The sequence below is a fragment of the Labeo rohita genome, chromosome 1, assembly GCF_022985175.1.
Source record: "Labeo rohita strain BAU-BD-2019 chromosome 1, IGBB_LRoh.1.0, whole genome shotgun sequence".
NCBI lineage: Eukaryota > Metazoa > Chordata > Actinopteri > Cypriniformes > Cyprinidae > Labeo > Labeo rohita.
The window spans coordinates 41,090,129-41,105,067 of NC_066869.1; the positions used below are offsets into that span (position 1 = coordinate 41,090,129).

Genomic DNA, 14,939 nt, shown 5'->3' on the forward strand with positions numbered 1-14,939 from the left:
CTGACCACAGGTTTTGGAAGATTTGGGATTATTTATTTGAATATGTAACCACATAATACTGCATCAAAACATATTAAAAAGAATAGGAAAATAAATGAGAATTAAATGAAAAAACAAAAATTATGTTGTCTCAAAGGGTGTCTTTCTATGACATTTTTTTTTAAATAAATATATATTTTTTGATATTCAGTGGCCTTAAAATGTATTTGGACACTTAGGAGCAAATGTCTGAATATCATTGTTTTAAGAAATCAAACAAAGTTTATTTATTTAATTTAATAAAGATAGCACAAGCCCACAAAATTTGTTGTATTTTGAGTATTTTGACATGTTCTGGTTGATAAATATTGCTTGGACCAGTTGGTTTAAAGCAGTATTACTATTATAGTTTTTATTCATATTTTGAATAAGTTTTTATATTTTCTATTTTTTAGTTATATTGTTGTGTATTTCTGTCATTTTAAATATGTCTGTATAATTTTAGTGATTTTTTCACAGATAAACTAAATGAAAATGAGAAATGTTGCCTTGGGAAGTAGGTTAAAATAAATTTAAGACTTTTTAAATTTTATTTTTATATATTTATTATGGTTTATTTTATTTTAGGTAAAGAAAATGCTGTTTTATATTAGTTAACTAGAGTATAATAATCTTGACTAAAAGTATGTGCAAAAATAGTTAACAAAAATGTTAGTTTTGATTGCATCATTAGCATACAGTTATATCTAACGCAATGTTTAGTTGTGCTTTACGTGTTCAAATATGTTTTGGGGCCACTATGTTCTCTGTATTTACATATCTAGAAAAGTCATGAAGAAAGGTATTAAAGCATATACAGTCAAAAGAAGGAAAACACATGGCATGAAGAAATACGCTGAGTTCTTGGGTATTCGAGAAAAGGCTGGGAATCTCCCTCATATTTGCTGTCCTGGTTATGTAGGGCCAATGACGGGACAGGTCTTCTGTCCTCTAGAGGTGTGTGTTTGAGAAGAAGAGCGAGAGGAGGCTTCATTAGCGCTCTCAAACAGATCCTTCAATTTTGGATGAAGGTCACCCCACACATCACCCATCTGAGGAATGAAAAAAATAAAAATAAATAAATACACCGTTCATACAATGTAAATAGTGTTGAATTGCTATTTATTAGCTGAAGTAATAAAGATATTAGAAACGCACCTCTTTGTGTCCTTGTATTTGTGAGTGGACAAAAGTCCCCAGTATTGAAGTCACAAGCGGCAGATAGGTGAAGACCAGCTGGGTTTCTTGATGCAGACACAAAAGGGAGAAATAGCTCCTCATCTCCATGGTGATAATTGTGTTCTCCTGCTGTAGAAAGACATAGGATAGTATTAAGTTCACCTGTCAGTGATGAGGATTTCAATGACTCTTTCTGCAGGTTACATACATTGTTACGCCAGCAGGTGGCGCCTTTCGTCGCATCTGAATCATTCACTCAACTGATTCGTTCAAAAAACGCTGATTCATTCGAGAACAAAACACCGCTGCTGTTTTCACGACGCGTCAGCAATCGTTCGTACTGGCAGTACAGAACCTAAACAATGCCACGGATGTCGCAGATTTAGTTGATTATTGCTGCTGAAAATGGTGTAATTACTGTCATGTTTTTCGGCTGTACTAATCGGTCAGACCAGGAAAAACTTTTACAGTACTGTAGACTGCCAAAATTTATAACAAATCATGGAGAAGAGTGCAAAAACTCTCTGAGGAACAAAAAGTCAAACTGAACCAAGATTTCCAGGGCAAAATTCTTGACAACATTCCTGTTTGTTCTTATCATTTCCGGTCAGGTAGGTGATATATTAGGCAAATATCTTAATTCATACTCCTCCTACATATCTTTACCACCTATTAACTTTAGTTTGTCAAAATATTGCACCCTTTCCTGCTCACTAAGTCCTTCTCTATGTGATTTAGGAGCTTCCACACATTTTTTCCGTGGTTTAGACAGCATAAATTAGCAGAACAACATATTCAGTATATATATCTATGTTCAGTAGTACATTAATGGTGCAATCCATGCTGTTGTTTACGTCCGAGTGTCGTCAATATGGCCGTGCATCCGGGTAACTGACCAAATTGTAACGTAAGTGCAAACCCTCTATTTTTGAAATCCAGTTGAATTCAGACGGATTCACAAATGTGCCGTTCATGCAAAACACGTTTTTTGCATTGACCCACGCTGTTTTTCTGTTGTTTTAGTACACATGTGCTAGGTGAACATGTCTGACCATTTCAGTGCGTAATGTTGTGTATTTTGCAGCGTCTGGCATATTCAACTTCTGTTTGATTTAGTTTTTGATTAGTCTAGTCTAGAAGTGGATAAAAGTGGACAAGCTCAAAACGTTTTAGAGTCTGATCACAGCTGTATTTAGCTTTGTCCACTTGTGATCCGATAGACCAAAACACATCTTAATACCAGGTGTAAACAGGGCCTTGTTATAAAAATGTGGTGCTTAAGTTAAAAAACAAAATGTAAAAGCAAAAACATTATGTGCAAATCAACCCAAAGAATCTTTCAGACTGATTCATGAACCGTTTTTATTGATTCATTGTAAAGAATTGTATTTATAATAGAATTTTATACGACAGTTCTCCCTGGTCCTTGAATCTGATTGGCTGAGAGCCTTTTCCAGGAGTGTGGTATTCTAGTGATAACAGAGCTCTAACAGTTTCACCATTTGTATCATTTCGCTTGCAGTATTTCTCACAGCGATTGTCATGGCAGATGCGCAAATCCACTATAATTTTATAAATAATACTGTTTTAGTGTCACAGAATGAGGTGTTAAGAGTTTTTAGGTGAAACTGTGCTTGTTTAGACTTCAAATATGCAGTTTGTTAATAAATATAACGTCTATTTGAAAATTTTCTTCGACCTTTTCATAAATGTGAGCTCCAGGGCATCAGCGGGTCTTACAGCGGTCTTACCTCAGCCAGTTCTTCTGAAATTTGCTGCCAGAAGACTCTAAAGCCCATTTTCAAAAGTTTCAAAGTGCAATTTTTTTTAAATACATACCATTATTGTGTTTATGTACACTAAAAAAATGTGTGAAAACGGTGTTGTACGTGTTCAGTCTATAGGTATGTGTGCAGGCACGCAGTGTTTCTTAACAAAGTAACCTCACCAGCTACTGGCCTGGCATGCATAATACAGCATTGTTAGTCATTTTCGTGCATCCGTGTGCTGTATGTGTTACCTGTGAAAGCCGAGACTCTGGCTGCTCAGTGCTGTTCTGGTACTTTAAGTGTGTAGCCACAGGCCCGCTGCGCTTTTCAAATGCTCTCTGATGCTCTAACAACACACCACTGTCATGACGGTTACACAAGTCCTACACACACATTCAAATTTATTAGCATCTGAATGTCATTACAATTCATTTTTAAAGTGTAAAATGACAGACATAGATATTGGTTCAGTCATACATGCAAAGTAATATATGACCAAACTCTTACTGTATATTACACCAGCTGCATATGCCCTATTAACATCCATTAAATACAATTTTTGGCACAAATTGATATGAAAAGTTTTGTACAGACAGTACTTACTTTATATGACTGCAGCTGCTCAAGGAGAAGGTTCAGTTTCTCCACCACCTCATCCTCCTCTCTGCTGCCCTGATGTACAAAGGGGTTTGAAATACTAGGGTTAATTAATTTAGGGTTAATATTGTTGGTGTCATAAAAGCACTGAGGTGCTTAGAAGCCTTAGAAGTGTACAGTTCAGTCAGTGATCTGCATAATTTTAGTTCTTTTTGTAGTGGTGTTTGTGATTAGAGTAATGCTCAGTAATGATCATATTTTCATACCTGGTGTGCAGCTTTGTCGGCGAGAAGACCAAATTCTCCTGACAGCTCTACGAGTGACTTCCTCTGTGTTTTCCATGCTTTGCTCATTGTAGCAGTCATTGGTAGGTCTGATGTGTCCGAGCCCAGTTCACTGTTGAAGAGTGAAAATATTTTCAATATTACATGTTACAGTGTTATTACTGTTGTATTTATTTTTATTTTATAAATGTTTATTAATATCTATTTAAAATAACTTTTTTTATTTAAATATAGTTTAAAATGTAATTTATTCCTGTGATCATAGCTAAATTTTCAGCATAATTACTTCAGTCTTCAATGTCACATGATCCTTCAGAAATCATTCTAATATGCTGATTTGCTGTTCAAGAAACATTTTTATTTTTATCATTATCATTATTTAAAACAGTTGAATAAATTTTTTTCAGGATTCTTTGATGAAAGAAAGATCCAAAAATCAGCATTTATCTAAAATAAAAAGCTTTTTTAAGAAAACAATTACAGAAATTAATACTTTTATATAGCAAGGATGCTTTAAATTGATCAAAAGTGATGATAAAGACATTTATAATGTTACAGAACATTTCTATTTCAGATAAATGCTGCTCTTCTGAACTTTCTATTCATCAAAGAAACCTGAAAAAAATCTACTCAACTGTTTCCAACATAATAATAATAATAATAGTTTTTTGAGCAGCAAATCAGAATAAATCACTGGAGTATTGATGCTAAAAATTCAGCTTTGAAATCACAGAATTAAATTACATTTACATTGTACTGTTCTTGCTGTACTTTGGATCAAATAAACGCTGGTAGTGTATATTAGCTAAAGATAATTAATTCTGAATTCTGAAGTGTTCGGTACGGTCTGTGTTCACCTCAGGTCTTTGCCAAACATGAGGAGATCGGATGAGTTCTCCCGTGAACGCTGAGCCATCCGCTCAGCCACATCTCTGAGTTTATTGAAACTGTTGTGGATACTTGCAATGACCTCTCGATTAGTGGCAGCCTGGGTGTGTATATCATCAGGCAGGTAGACCTTAAAAATGACATGTATTCATTTTGTGTGTCAGTTTACTTTCATGGTTTTTCCAGGAATATCATGGTATTTTAATTTCATGTCTTGGTTAGATTTTACCTACCTTGCCATGCAAGGCCATCTGGGAAGTCAGAAACTCATCACCTGTCTTTTTATATGCATCACGCAACATGTTTTGAACATCCTGTAAAATAAAAAAAGGATGTAATGTGGTGAACCCCTATTTTATTCAACTTTGAAGCAAATGGGCAAAATATGAATTAATTGTACTGCCATCTGCTGGTTTGAGGGCTTACTGCGCTGCTTGCCGACAGAAAGATGTTGACCAGCTCATCTCCTGCTAGGACTGGATGTCTAATCACCAAGGTCATGAACCTTTGTAGACCACGGCGGCGGCTATCATTAAACTCTCGGTCTGACATTGAGTTCAAAACTGAGAGAAAAAAACAGTAGATTTAGTTACATAAGAGTGTAGATTTAAAAAACAATCTCGTTTGCAGAGAGTTGTTCAAATCTCACCGCCTTTAAGGATGCGTTTGGGGGGCAGAGATGGGACCATCCTGTAGATGAACTTTTGCAGCAGCAGACCATGAAACACCTCAAAATCACTGTACCTACGCTGAACTGGGATCTGGAAACACTGTAAAAGGAATGGAGTAGTTAAAGTCTGTTCAAACAAAATTAAATATGTGTGTTCTAGTCTTTATAATGTGTTTTTAGCAATACATTTCTAACATTTATAATTTGCTTAGAAACAATTCTCTGACTTTAATATTGTTTAGGGAATACAGAATGCCATTTAGCAATTGTATAATGAAAATATAGAGATATGTAGTAATAAAATATGTGATTTTAAGTCCCCATGTAGTGGAAATCAAGATTCCTATCATTAGCATGCAAAATGTACCAATAGGATTATAAGCACAAAACCAAATATTAAACAGAGCATTAAATAAAGCACAAGCATAGTTTTATCAGTCATTATCCGTGATTCGCCATTATATTGCGTTTACTACAGTTCAGTTAGTGGATCTGGTGTGACTGTGTGGGGGTGGGGCTAATTTGCATATTCATCGATCCGCATATAGTAAATGAGGCAAGGGGGGTAGAGTTACATTCAAGCTGTTTTAAGGCATGAGAAAAATATTTTCACAAGAAAAAACATTTAAATATGTTGTTTTAAGGGATAAATATTTTGACTACAGGGGGACTTTAAGTATTATAAGTACAAACTGAGTTTACCTTGCTAACAATACGGTACTCCACATGTTTGAGAAACGGCAGTCCTTTCCTTCTTGGCTCTATCTCCACCAACACACTGTCCCCCAATTCTTTTAAGGATAGGCCATCCACCACAGGGTTTTGCTGGCCTAGATGCATTTTTGCACCTGACAACAAACACGCAGGTTTAGTTAACTGTGTGCAAATTATTCAGTGACTTTCAAAAGGGTTAAAGCTGTATGGAAAACTTCAATGGCATAATTTCTTGAGGTTCATATTGCTCAAGCCAGCAGTCAACTATACATTAACTTACACAAAACATACACTATTGTTTTATTATGCTGCCATGCAAAATTTGGGGTCAGTATGATGTTTTGTTTTGAAAGAAATTTTTATTGTGCAAGGACATAGTAAAGGAGAAGTTCGCTTCTGGAACTAAAATTTACAGATAATTTACTCACCCCAAGATGTTCATCCAAGATGCTTATGTCTTTCTTTCTTCAGTCATAAAGAAATTATGTTTTTTGAGGCAAACATATCAGGATTTTTCTTCATATAGTGGACATCAATGGTGCCTGGGAGTTTGAACTTCCAAAATACAGTTTAAATGCAGCTTCAAAAGGCTCTAAACAATCCCAGCTGAGAAAGAAGGGTCTTATTTAGCGAAACAATCTGTTATTTTCAAAAAAATGGACAATTTATGTACTTTTTAACCTCAAATGCTCGTCTTGTATAGCTCTGTGTGAACTCTGTGTATTCCGAATTAGCCTACATCGCTCCAGAAGTACAGACCCAGTGTTTACAAAGTGAACGCGCGAGGAAGGTCAAACGTCCTTTACAAAAAAGGTAAAACAGCGATGTAGGACAATTTTGAAGTTGCAGGAGAAAATGAGACTGGAGTCTTTCAGGCATACCCTAACTGTTAATGCAGTTTTCATGCAGAACTAGACAAGATGAGCACTTGAGGTTAAAAAGTATATAAATGATCAATTTTTGTTTTTTAGGAAATAATGATCGTTTTGCTAGATCTGACCTTTCTTCCTCAGCTGGGATTGTTTAGAGCCCTTTGAAGCTGCATTTAAACTGCACTTTGGAAGTTCAAAGTCTCAGGCACTATAGAAGTCCACTATATGGAGACCATTCCTGATTTTTTTTTACCTCAAAAAGCATAATTTCTTTACAACTGAAAAAAGAAAGACATGAACAACTTGGATGACAAGGGGGAGAGTAAATTATCTGTACATTTTTGTTCTGGAAGTGAACTTCTCCTTTAATCAAATGAGACAGTAAAGACACTTACAATGTTACAAAAGATTTCTATCTCAAAAAAAAAAAAAAAAAAAAAAAAAAAGCTAGAATTCTTAGTACTATTCATTAAGCAGCACAACTGTTTTCAGCAATGATAATAATAAGAAATATGTTTCTTGAGCAGCAAATCAGCATATCAGAATGATTTCTGAAGGATCATGTGACACTGAAGGCTGAATAATGGTGCTAAAAATTCAAGTTCAGATCCTTCCAAAGATCTGTTATTTGCTAAAGTCAGTTGTTTTTATATTGGACGTTAGAGGATGATTTCGCATTTGAAATGACTGTGGTTGATTAACTGAGAATTCAGTATGCATTTTGTATTATATAATGCTCATGCAAATCACTAAAAAACATACAGGGAATATTGTGATGGATTTAGAGTCATCCCCAATATGGTTTAACTGAAGCGTTTTAATCTTCTGTAGAACAAAGTGACCTATTTCACATCCGCTATGCTTGAAATGAGCGACCATGGCTCTTTTGTGTATGTGTAAATAACAGTGAGATGATTTACTGTATATTTATTGTGCGTAAGGCTTACTAATACATGTAAGGCATGAGTTATGGTTTTGCCATTTTGCGTCATCTTTTAACATCATTTGTTTCTTATTGTTGTATTTCTAAATAACTATGTTTACTCTACACAGGTGTCTTAAATGTAAATACAGTCTGTATACTGTCTGTCTCTCATGTCTCGGTGTGTAATTAGGGTCTTTAAGCTCTTTGTGAAAATAGGATTTGTTACCTTGTCACTGGGGCAATGGGTGATTTCAGGTGATCCTCACGTTTTGGTTTAACACTGATATGCACAGGTCTGTGAAAAAAAGTCGAGAAATTGCTATTATAACTCACATATAGCTATATCTACGACAAAACACATTCAACCATGTTTTCTAATGCTCTTATATAATACAAAAAGGCATCTGTTGAAGCTCTTGAACATTCACAGCAGTGAAATCAATATATGCCTTGAAATATAAATATATTAACAAAGTCTCCAATTAAATATTAATTCTGAAGCATTCATTTAAAATACCTTTTTAAAATACCTTTATTAATTTATTGCACATGTAAAACATGAATGCACATACTATGAGAACTCTTCTCTCCATCAAATGCACAAGCTCACACAAGAATGTAATATTTGTTTTTCTTAAGTGAGATAGTTTGAAAATTGTTTTCTCATTACTTACCAGATTGCCAATGTGTATGAAGCGGTCTTCACTATCCCAAATAGACCTTTGTTTGTGCCTAGACTGCCCTCTTCACGCTTAATGTCTGACTGTGGCTGTATAACACCAACAGATCAGATCTCTGTCTCATCTCTCTCTCTCTCTCTCACGTTGCTCTTCCCTCCCCGTCTCTTTGCATCCCTCAACACACACATATTACCATTAATCACCTTAAGAGGATAGGACCTCTTTAAAAAAACATCACAGCCTCTTGGAAGGCCAGCTGGAATTAAAGCTTATGTAACTGGGTTATAATAATGAGAGTGGCCTGGCGAAAGATTTAGGGTATTTGCTCAGACTTTAAAAGCTTTGCAACAGAGCTGCTTGATAACAAGAGTCAAGCAGAGAGGGTGACTCGGGTCACACATTCATACGCAGCCGATACAATTTCATTGATGGAATAGCCTCTTATTTGAATAAATAATCATAGTTTTAGATAAATTATTGGAGAGATTGTAACAGGTGGCTTTTAATACACTCAAGTAATCCCCACACCAAATCCATCTATGAGAAGTCCATCATCACATGTGGGTAATGTGATGTGGTAGTACTAAATGACCAATAGAAGGTCGTAGACTCTGTTTTTTCCCACAGTTACCATTAAATATCAAATTACAGTAGAGCTGGATTATGTCCCCTGCAGTGCTGCAGCTGTTCACTGTTTCCTCTTTCTGTAGCATTATTTTAATGACTGGACTATCACTACCATCTTAAAGTATCTGAATTTCCTTTTTTTGTCCCCCTTTTTAATTTGCTAAATTAGTGTGTCAGATACTTTATTGTCTATCTATCTATCTGTCTGTCTGTCAAGAAAGAGATTTTTTGAAAGCATTATTTATTATTTTTTTATTTTCTCACTGAATTTTTACTATATTATTAGCTAGAGATCTACTATTACTAGAGATAGATAGACAGACAAATAGATAGATTACTAGATAGACAGAGACAGACGATAGATAGATAGACAGATAGATAGATAGATAGATAGATAGATAGATAGATAGATAGATAGACAGATAGATAGATATATTACTAGATAGACAGACAGACGATAGATAGATAGCTCTATTATTACTAGATACATAGATAGATCTATCTAGAAAGATAGATAGTTATATCTTACTAGATAGATAGATAGATCTACTAGATAGAGGCAGACAATAGATAGATAGATACAGTTTTTCTCCATTGGTTTGGCTCATTTCTTGAAACAGAAATTACATTCTCAAAACTCTAAGATCATTTGGCAAAACACTCTTACAGTTTAGCACAACACTATAGCTCACCTGCAAAAGCTCATATCTCTTCCAAAACTGTTCACTCAGGCTTCAATCTAAATCCCTTTCTCATTTAAACAGTCAGTGTCTCCAAAATGGCAAAGATCCTTCTCAATAGCTTTGGCTCATTTCTCGACACAGATCGGACATTCTCATCATTCTTGGTGCTTTTGTCAAAATAAACCTGGATGGTTGATCACAACAACATGGTTCCCCTGCAAAAGCTCATATCTCTCCTAAAACAGTTCACTCATGTGTCAAAACTACATTTCTTTCTAATCTGAATAGTCAGTGCCCCCAAAATGCATCGTCCCTTTGGCATTGTGTGAGTACTGCCATACAAAATGTTTAGATGTTTTGTCACTATGTCAGAGGACCAACAATATACAACAGAAAAGAGTAGCCTCCAAGGTTTGACATCACAGATTGCACTCACACTACCAAGGAAATTCTAACAATTTTTTATTCACACGCAAAGAAAGTTTCATACATATGTAAAAAGAAAATGTACATTACAGTAATAAATTGTATAAACACAAAATCAAAAAACAAGGACTTATTCAGTGGTCTCTGTACTCATTCTCCCACTCTTGTCCACTGTCCTCACCCTCCTGATTATTTACACGCTGTTGTCCGTCTGGCCACAGATTCTCGTCCACATCACAGCGGATACTTTCTCTTGCGATGCAACGAGGGAAGAAACGGCGTGCATGCCGCAACCATCCCCTGCATTGATCTCCTGTAATGTCGTCACACGCTGCGTCCATAGCATGGAGCAGGGACGGCTGATCCTGAGCATGATGCTCATACACTCTACACCTCCAAGCAGAGAAAAACTCCTCTATCGGATTGAGGAAAGGAGAGTAAGGTGGTAGGAACTCCATGACCATCCTTGGATGCGTTGCAAACCAGCCCCTAATGAGTGGGCTATGGTGGAAATTGACATTGTCCCACACAATTACATAAATGGGTAGGTGAGGCCCTATGACACCTCTCTCATTTTCAGGGATAAAATCGGTATAAAGGCGATCCAAGAAGATGAGGAGCTTGTGTGTGTTGTATGGGCCAAGACTGGGGATGTGAGTGGCCACACCATTTTCAGAAATGGCAGCACACATGGTTATATTGCCCCCTCGCTGACCTGGGACATCCACTGTGGCCCGGTGGCCAATAATATTACGGCCACGTCTTCGGCCCTTGGCCAGGTTGAAGCCAGCTTCATCCACGAACACCAGGATGTGAGGGGTCTCATGTCCTTCCAATGCCATTATTCTCTAAAATAGAGTAAAGAACATAAAATCAGTCATACAGAAGAGTCATATACTACAGTTAGACAATTACATGTTCTCCCCCACAGGTTCAATATACTACAGGCCACTACTCCAGTGGTTCTAAACTAGTGATAGGCCTATGAGGAAGTACTGCAGGGGTATTTGATAGAAAGGGGAGTGGGAAATACTGATGACTTACTGAGATGTTACAGTACAACCTACAGTATTAGATAGATTTGATTGGGAGACAACAAAATAAGGATTATAATGATAATTGTATAATACAGTAAACTGCAGTTTTCTGTTGAAATTGTTGAAGTCAGATGAAGCAAATACTGATTCTGAAAATCAGGTAAAGGAGGTATTGAAACCAAATAAGTGAACTACTGCTTACTGTGATTACAGGTAAGGTTATAATGAGAGACAACCAGTAACTGACTTACATTTACATACTGGTACCGCAGCTCCTTCACTCTTTCAGAGTTCCTCTCAAATGGTACCTTGTAGATTTGTTTCATTGTCATCTGATGATTCTTCAAAACCCGGTCTATTGTGGAGATGCTTATTGTGTTTATATTCTGTCCTGAAGGATGGCATCACGGATCTGTCTCAATGTGATGGCATTATTTGCCATCACCATGTTACAAATCTCTCTTTCCTGTTGTTCATTGAGCAGCTTTCCTCTGCCACCCACGCGAGGTTGTCGTCCAAGCCTACACAAAAAACAGAATACAGTAGGTTACCAGTGTGTTTACTCACAGTAACTTCACCACAATCCTAATGCAACATTGCACAGTGACTGGAATACTACTCTAAACTGTATAAATAATGTAATTCCATTGTTTACAGTAATTTGTTCAATATATTTCTTGTCATATTTAGTATCAAAACATTCCACTAGTCCTCTTTACCTGCTAGTATAGACCTACTACTGTAGGCAGATGCACACAAAATCTCTACAGTAAGTTATACATTTTTGGCCTCACGCACAGTGCCCTGTACTATACAACATATAATTCCATCATAGATTACATAGAGTACATACCTGTTTTCCCTGCGAAAGGTTTGGGTGATGGAGGAGACTGTAGAGCGAGGCACATTAGGCTGCACTCGACGACCTGCCTCTGCCATTGTGAGGCCATGGTTTATGACATGGTCTATAATTGTGGCCCGAATTTCATTCGGGACAGCACAGTGTCTTCCCGCTCCTCGGCCTCTTCCCCCTATTCCTCCACCACGCATTCTCAGTCCTCCTCTTCTTCTTCTTCTTCCTCCTCTTCCTTGAGGAAGAACTTCCCCTTGTCCGTTTGCTTGGCCTTGTCTATCCATGTTCAGAGATCGGACTGGCGCTGGTCAAGCTCTATATATCTCTATATATCTGTGTTTGGCAGCACACGATCATGGAAAACACCTGTGTGTGACACTCCCCCTTTGTTAGTCTAGTTTTACCTGACTGTCAATGACTGTCATCAATTTATCAAATATTGAAAGAAATTCATATATGGTATTCATGGTATTATGTTCTTGACCAATTTTGACAATTGATCAGACAGTTGTGCATGCGAGTACTTATACAATGAAATCATGCTGACATGTTTTGGAGAGAATGATCATTAGACTGAGAATCAACTAATCAGTTTAGATCTACAAGATCTATTCATTCGGAAAATGTGCTAAATGTGGGCTAACTGTATAACTGTAGGCTACTTGTACTTAATCATTTGCCAAGATGCACTGAGACAATTGAGACATGTACTGAGGCATTTGCCATTTGATAAATGAATGAGAAATGCCATTCTGTTGTGAACATTTGCCAAGAGGTTTGGAGGTTTGTCCATGTCATTTTGAGAATGTAATTTCTGTTTCAAGAAATGAGCCAAACCAATAGAGAAAAACTGTAAATAGATAGACAGACAGACAGATAGATGATAGATATGTAGACAGATGATAGATAGATTATTTTTTATTTTCTCACTGAATTTTTACTATATTATTAGCTAGAGATCTACTATTAGATAGATAGACAGACAAATAGATAGATTACTAGATAGACAGAGGCAGACAAATAGATAGATTACTAGATAGACAGAGACAGACAATAGATAGATGATAGATAGATAGATAGATAGATAGATAGATTACTAGATAGATTACTAGATAGAGACAGACGATAGATAGATAGATAGATAGATAGATAGATAGATAGATAGATAGATAGATAGATAGATTACTAGATAGAGACAGACAATAGATAGATAGACAGACAGACAGATAGATAGATAGATAGATAGATAGATAGATAGATAGATAGATAGATAGATAGATAGATAGATAGATAGTTACAGTTACTGAGAAAAAATGTGTAATTAAATTACAGTTACTTTTGAAAAATGCCAGTGATTACAAAGGGGATTACATCTGAATTTTTTCACACACACACCCCCACTTACAGATATAATTGACTTCTTTCATAAATTGCATTGATTGCTCTAAAATGAGACACTAATGTTTCAGGAGTTTAGGACACAGAATAGGACACATACTTATTTGATAACTGTTAAGTCTAAATTTGTGGTGTTGGCGCCAGTAGCCTCGTGGTTAGCGTGCTAACATATAGTGCAACTACGCTCATGGCGACCTGAGTTTGATTCCTGTCTCGAGGCCCTTTGCCGATCCTGCTCCCCTCTTTCCTGTCATCTCTCTACTGTTCTATCACAATAAAAGGCATAAGAAGCCCCAAAAAAAAAGTCTGAATTTGTGGTGGTTGTACTTTAAATTAAATTATTACACGGCTCTGTGGAATGCTTGATTCTGATTGGTCAGTCATGACATTCCAAGGTATGTTATTCCCCAATAACAACTGGTAAAAGCTAATAACTCAGACTCATTTGGGGCAATTTAAGTCGGTGCTATATGCTTGATAGTTTTTCTTGGCGGAAGCTTTGTGTTTGGTTAGCTAATAAAATATTAACACTTAATTCAATATTATGTGGACAATTTCTTAATTCTGTCATCCTGGTATCGTGGACTCGCTCTACTGTTTCATACAAACGCAGCTGCTGCCATTTTTTTATTTATTATTATTATTTTTTTTTTGTGCACTGTAATGGATTCTAACTGGTACTACTACTTTATTATTTATGTGGTGAAATGTTGTGTAAGAAAAGTGGTATGACTGCACTATATCCCTAAAATATCTAGTTTGAACTTGCCGTTTGCAAGCAATTGATTTCTTCATGAAAGCTTTGCGTTCAAGTATTTCAACTCAGATCAGTGTTTCGTGTCTAATTATTTTGACATGAAACATCTAAATAATTTATCAAGCAGCTGTGTAATAACTGGGATAATGTACATCCAGCCAGTTATCGCAAAATAAAGATGTATGTTATCCTTTACTTATTATAATTTTAATTCAAGTGATGAAGGATTTTGAAAGTCTGACAGTAATCAGTGTTGAGTGCTACTGTAAGGTTTAAATGTTTCAAAATCATTAACAGTTGAAAATATTAGAAATTTAGAAAAGTAATCAAAAAGTAATTAAAAGTAATGTTACATTACTTTAATAAAGTAATTGAAAAGTTACACTACATATTACATTTTAAATCAAGTAACTTGTAATCTGTAACTTATTACATTTCCAAAGTAACCTTCCCAACACTGTAGATCCATAGATCTATCTAGATAGATAGATAGTTATATCTATACTAGATAGATAGATAGATAGATAGATCTACTAGATAGACAGACAGACAGATAGATGAT

The 14,939-nt window shown here is 35.9% G+C and overlaps 1 protein-coding gene across 1 annotated transcript; it reads right to left on the reverse strand.

Moving 5' to 3' along the window:
- Window positions 1-27: 27 nt before the first annotated feature.
- On the reverse strand, window positions 28-8,763 carry snx8b (sorting nexin 8b). The gene is made up of 12 exons (XM_051106475.1): window positions 8,591-8,763; window positions 8,143-8,211; window positions 6,108-6,253; window positions 5,385-5,505; window positions 5,162-5,298; window positions 4,969-5,049; window positions 4,705-4,865; window positions 3,830-3,959; window positions 3,570-3,638; window positions 3,218-3,349; window positions 1,177-1,326; window positions 28-1,070 (listed from the first exon to the last, which is right to left on the reverse strand). The coding sequence occupies exons 3-12, from the start codon at window positions 6,243-6,245 to the stop codon at window positions 933-935; spliced, it is 1,257 nt and encodes a 418-aa protein (XP_050962432.1). The 5' UTR covers window positions 6,246-6,253; window positions 8,143-8,211; window positions 8,591-8,763; the 3' UTR covers window positions 28-932.
- Window positions 8,764-14,939: the final 6,176 nt, after the last annotated feature.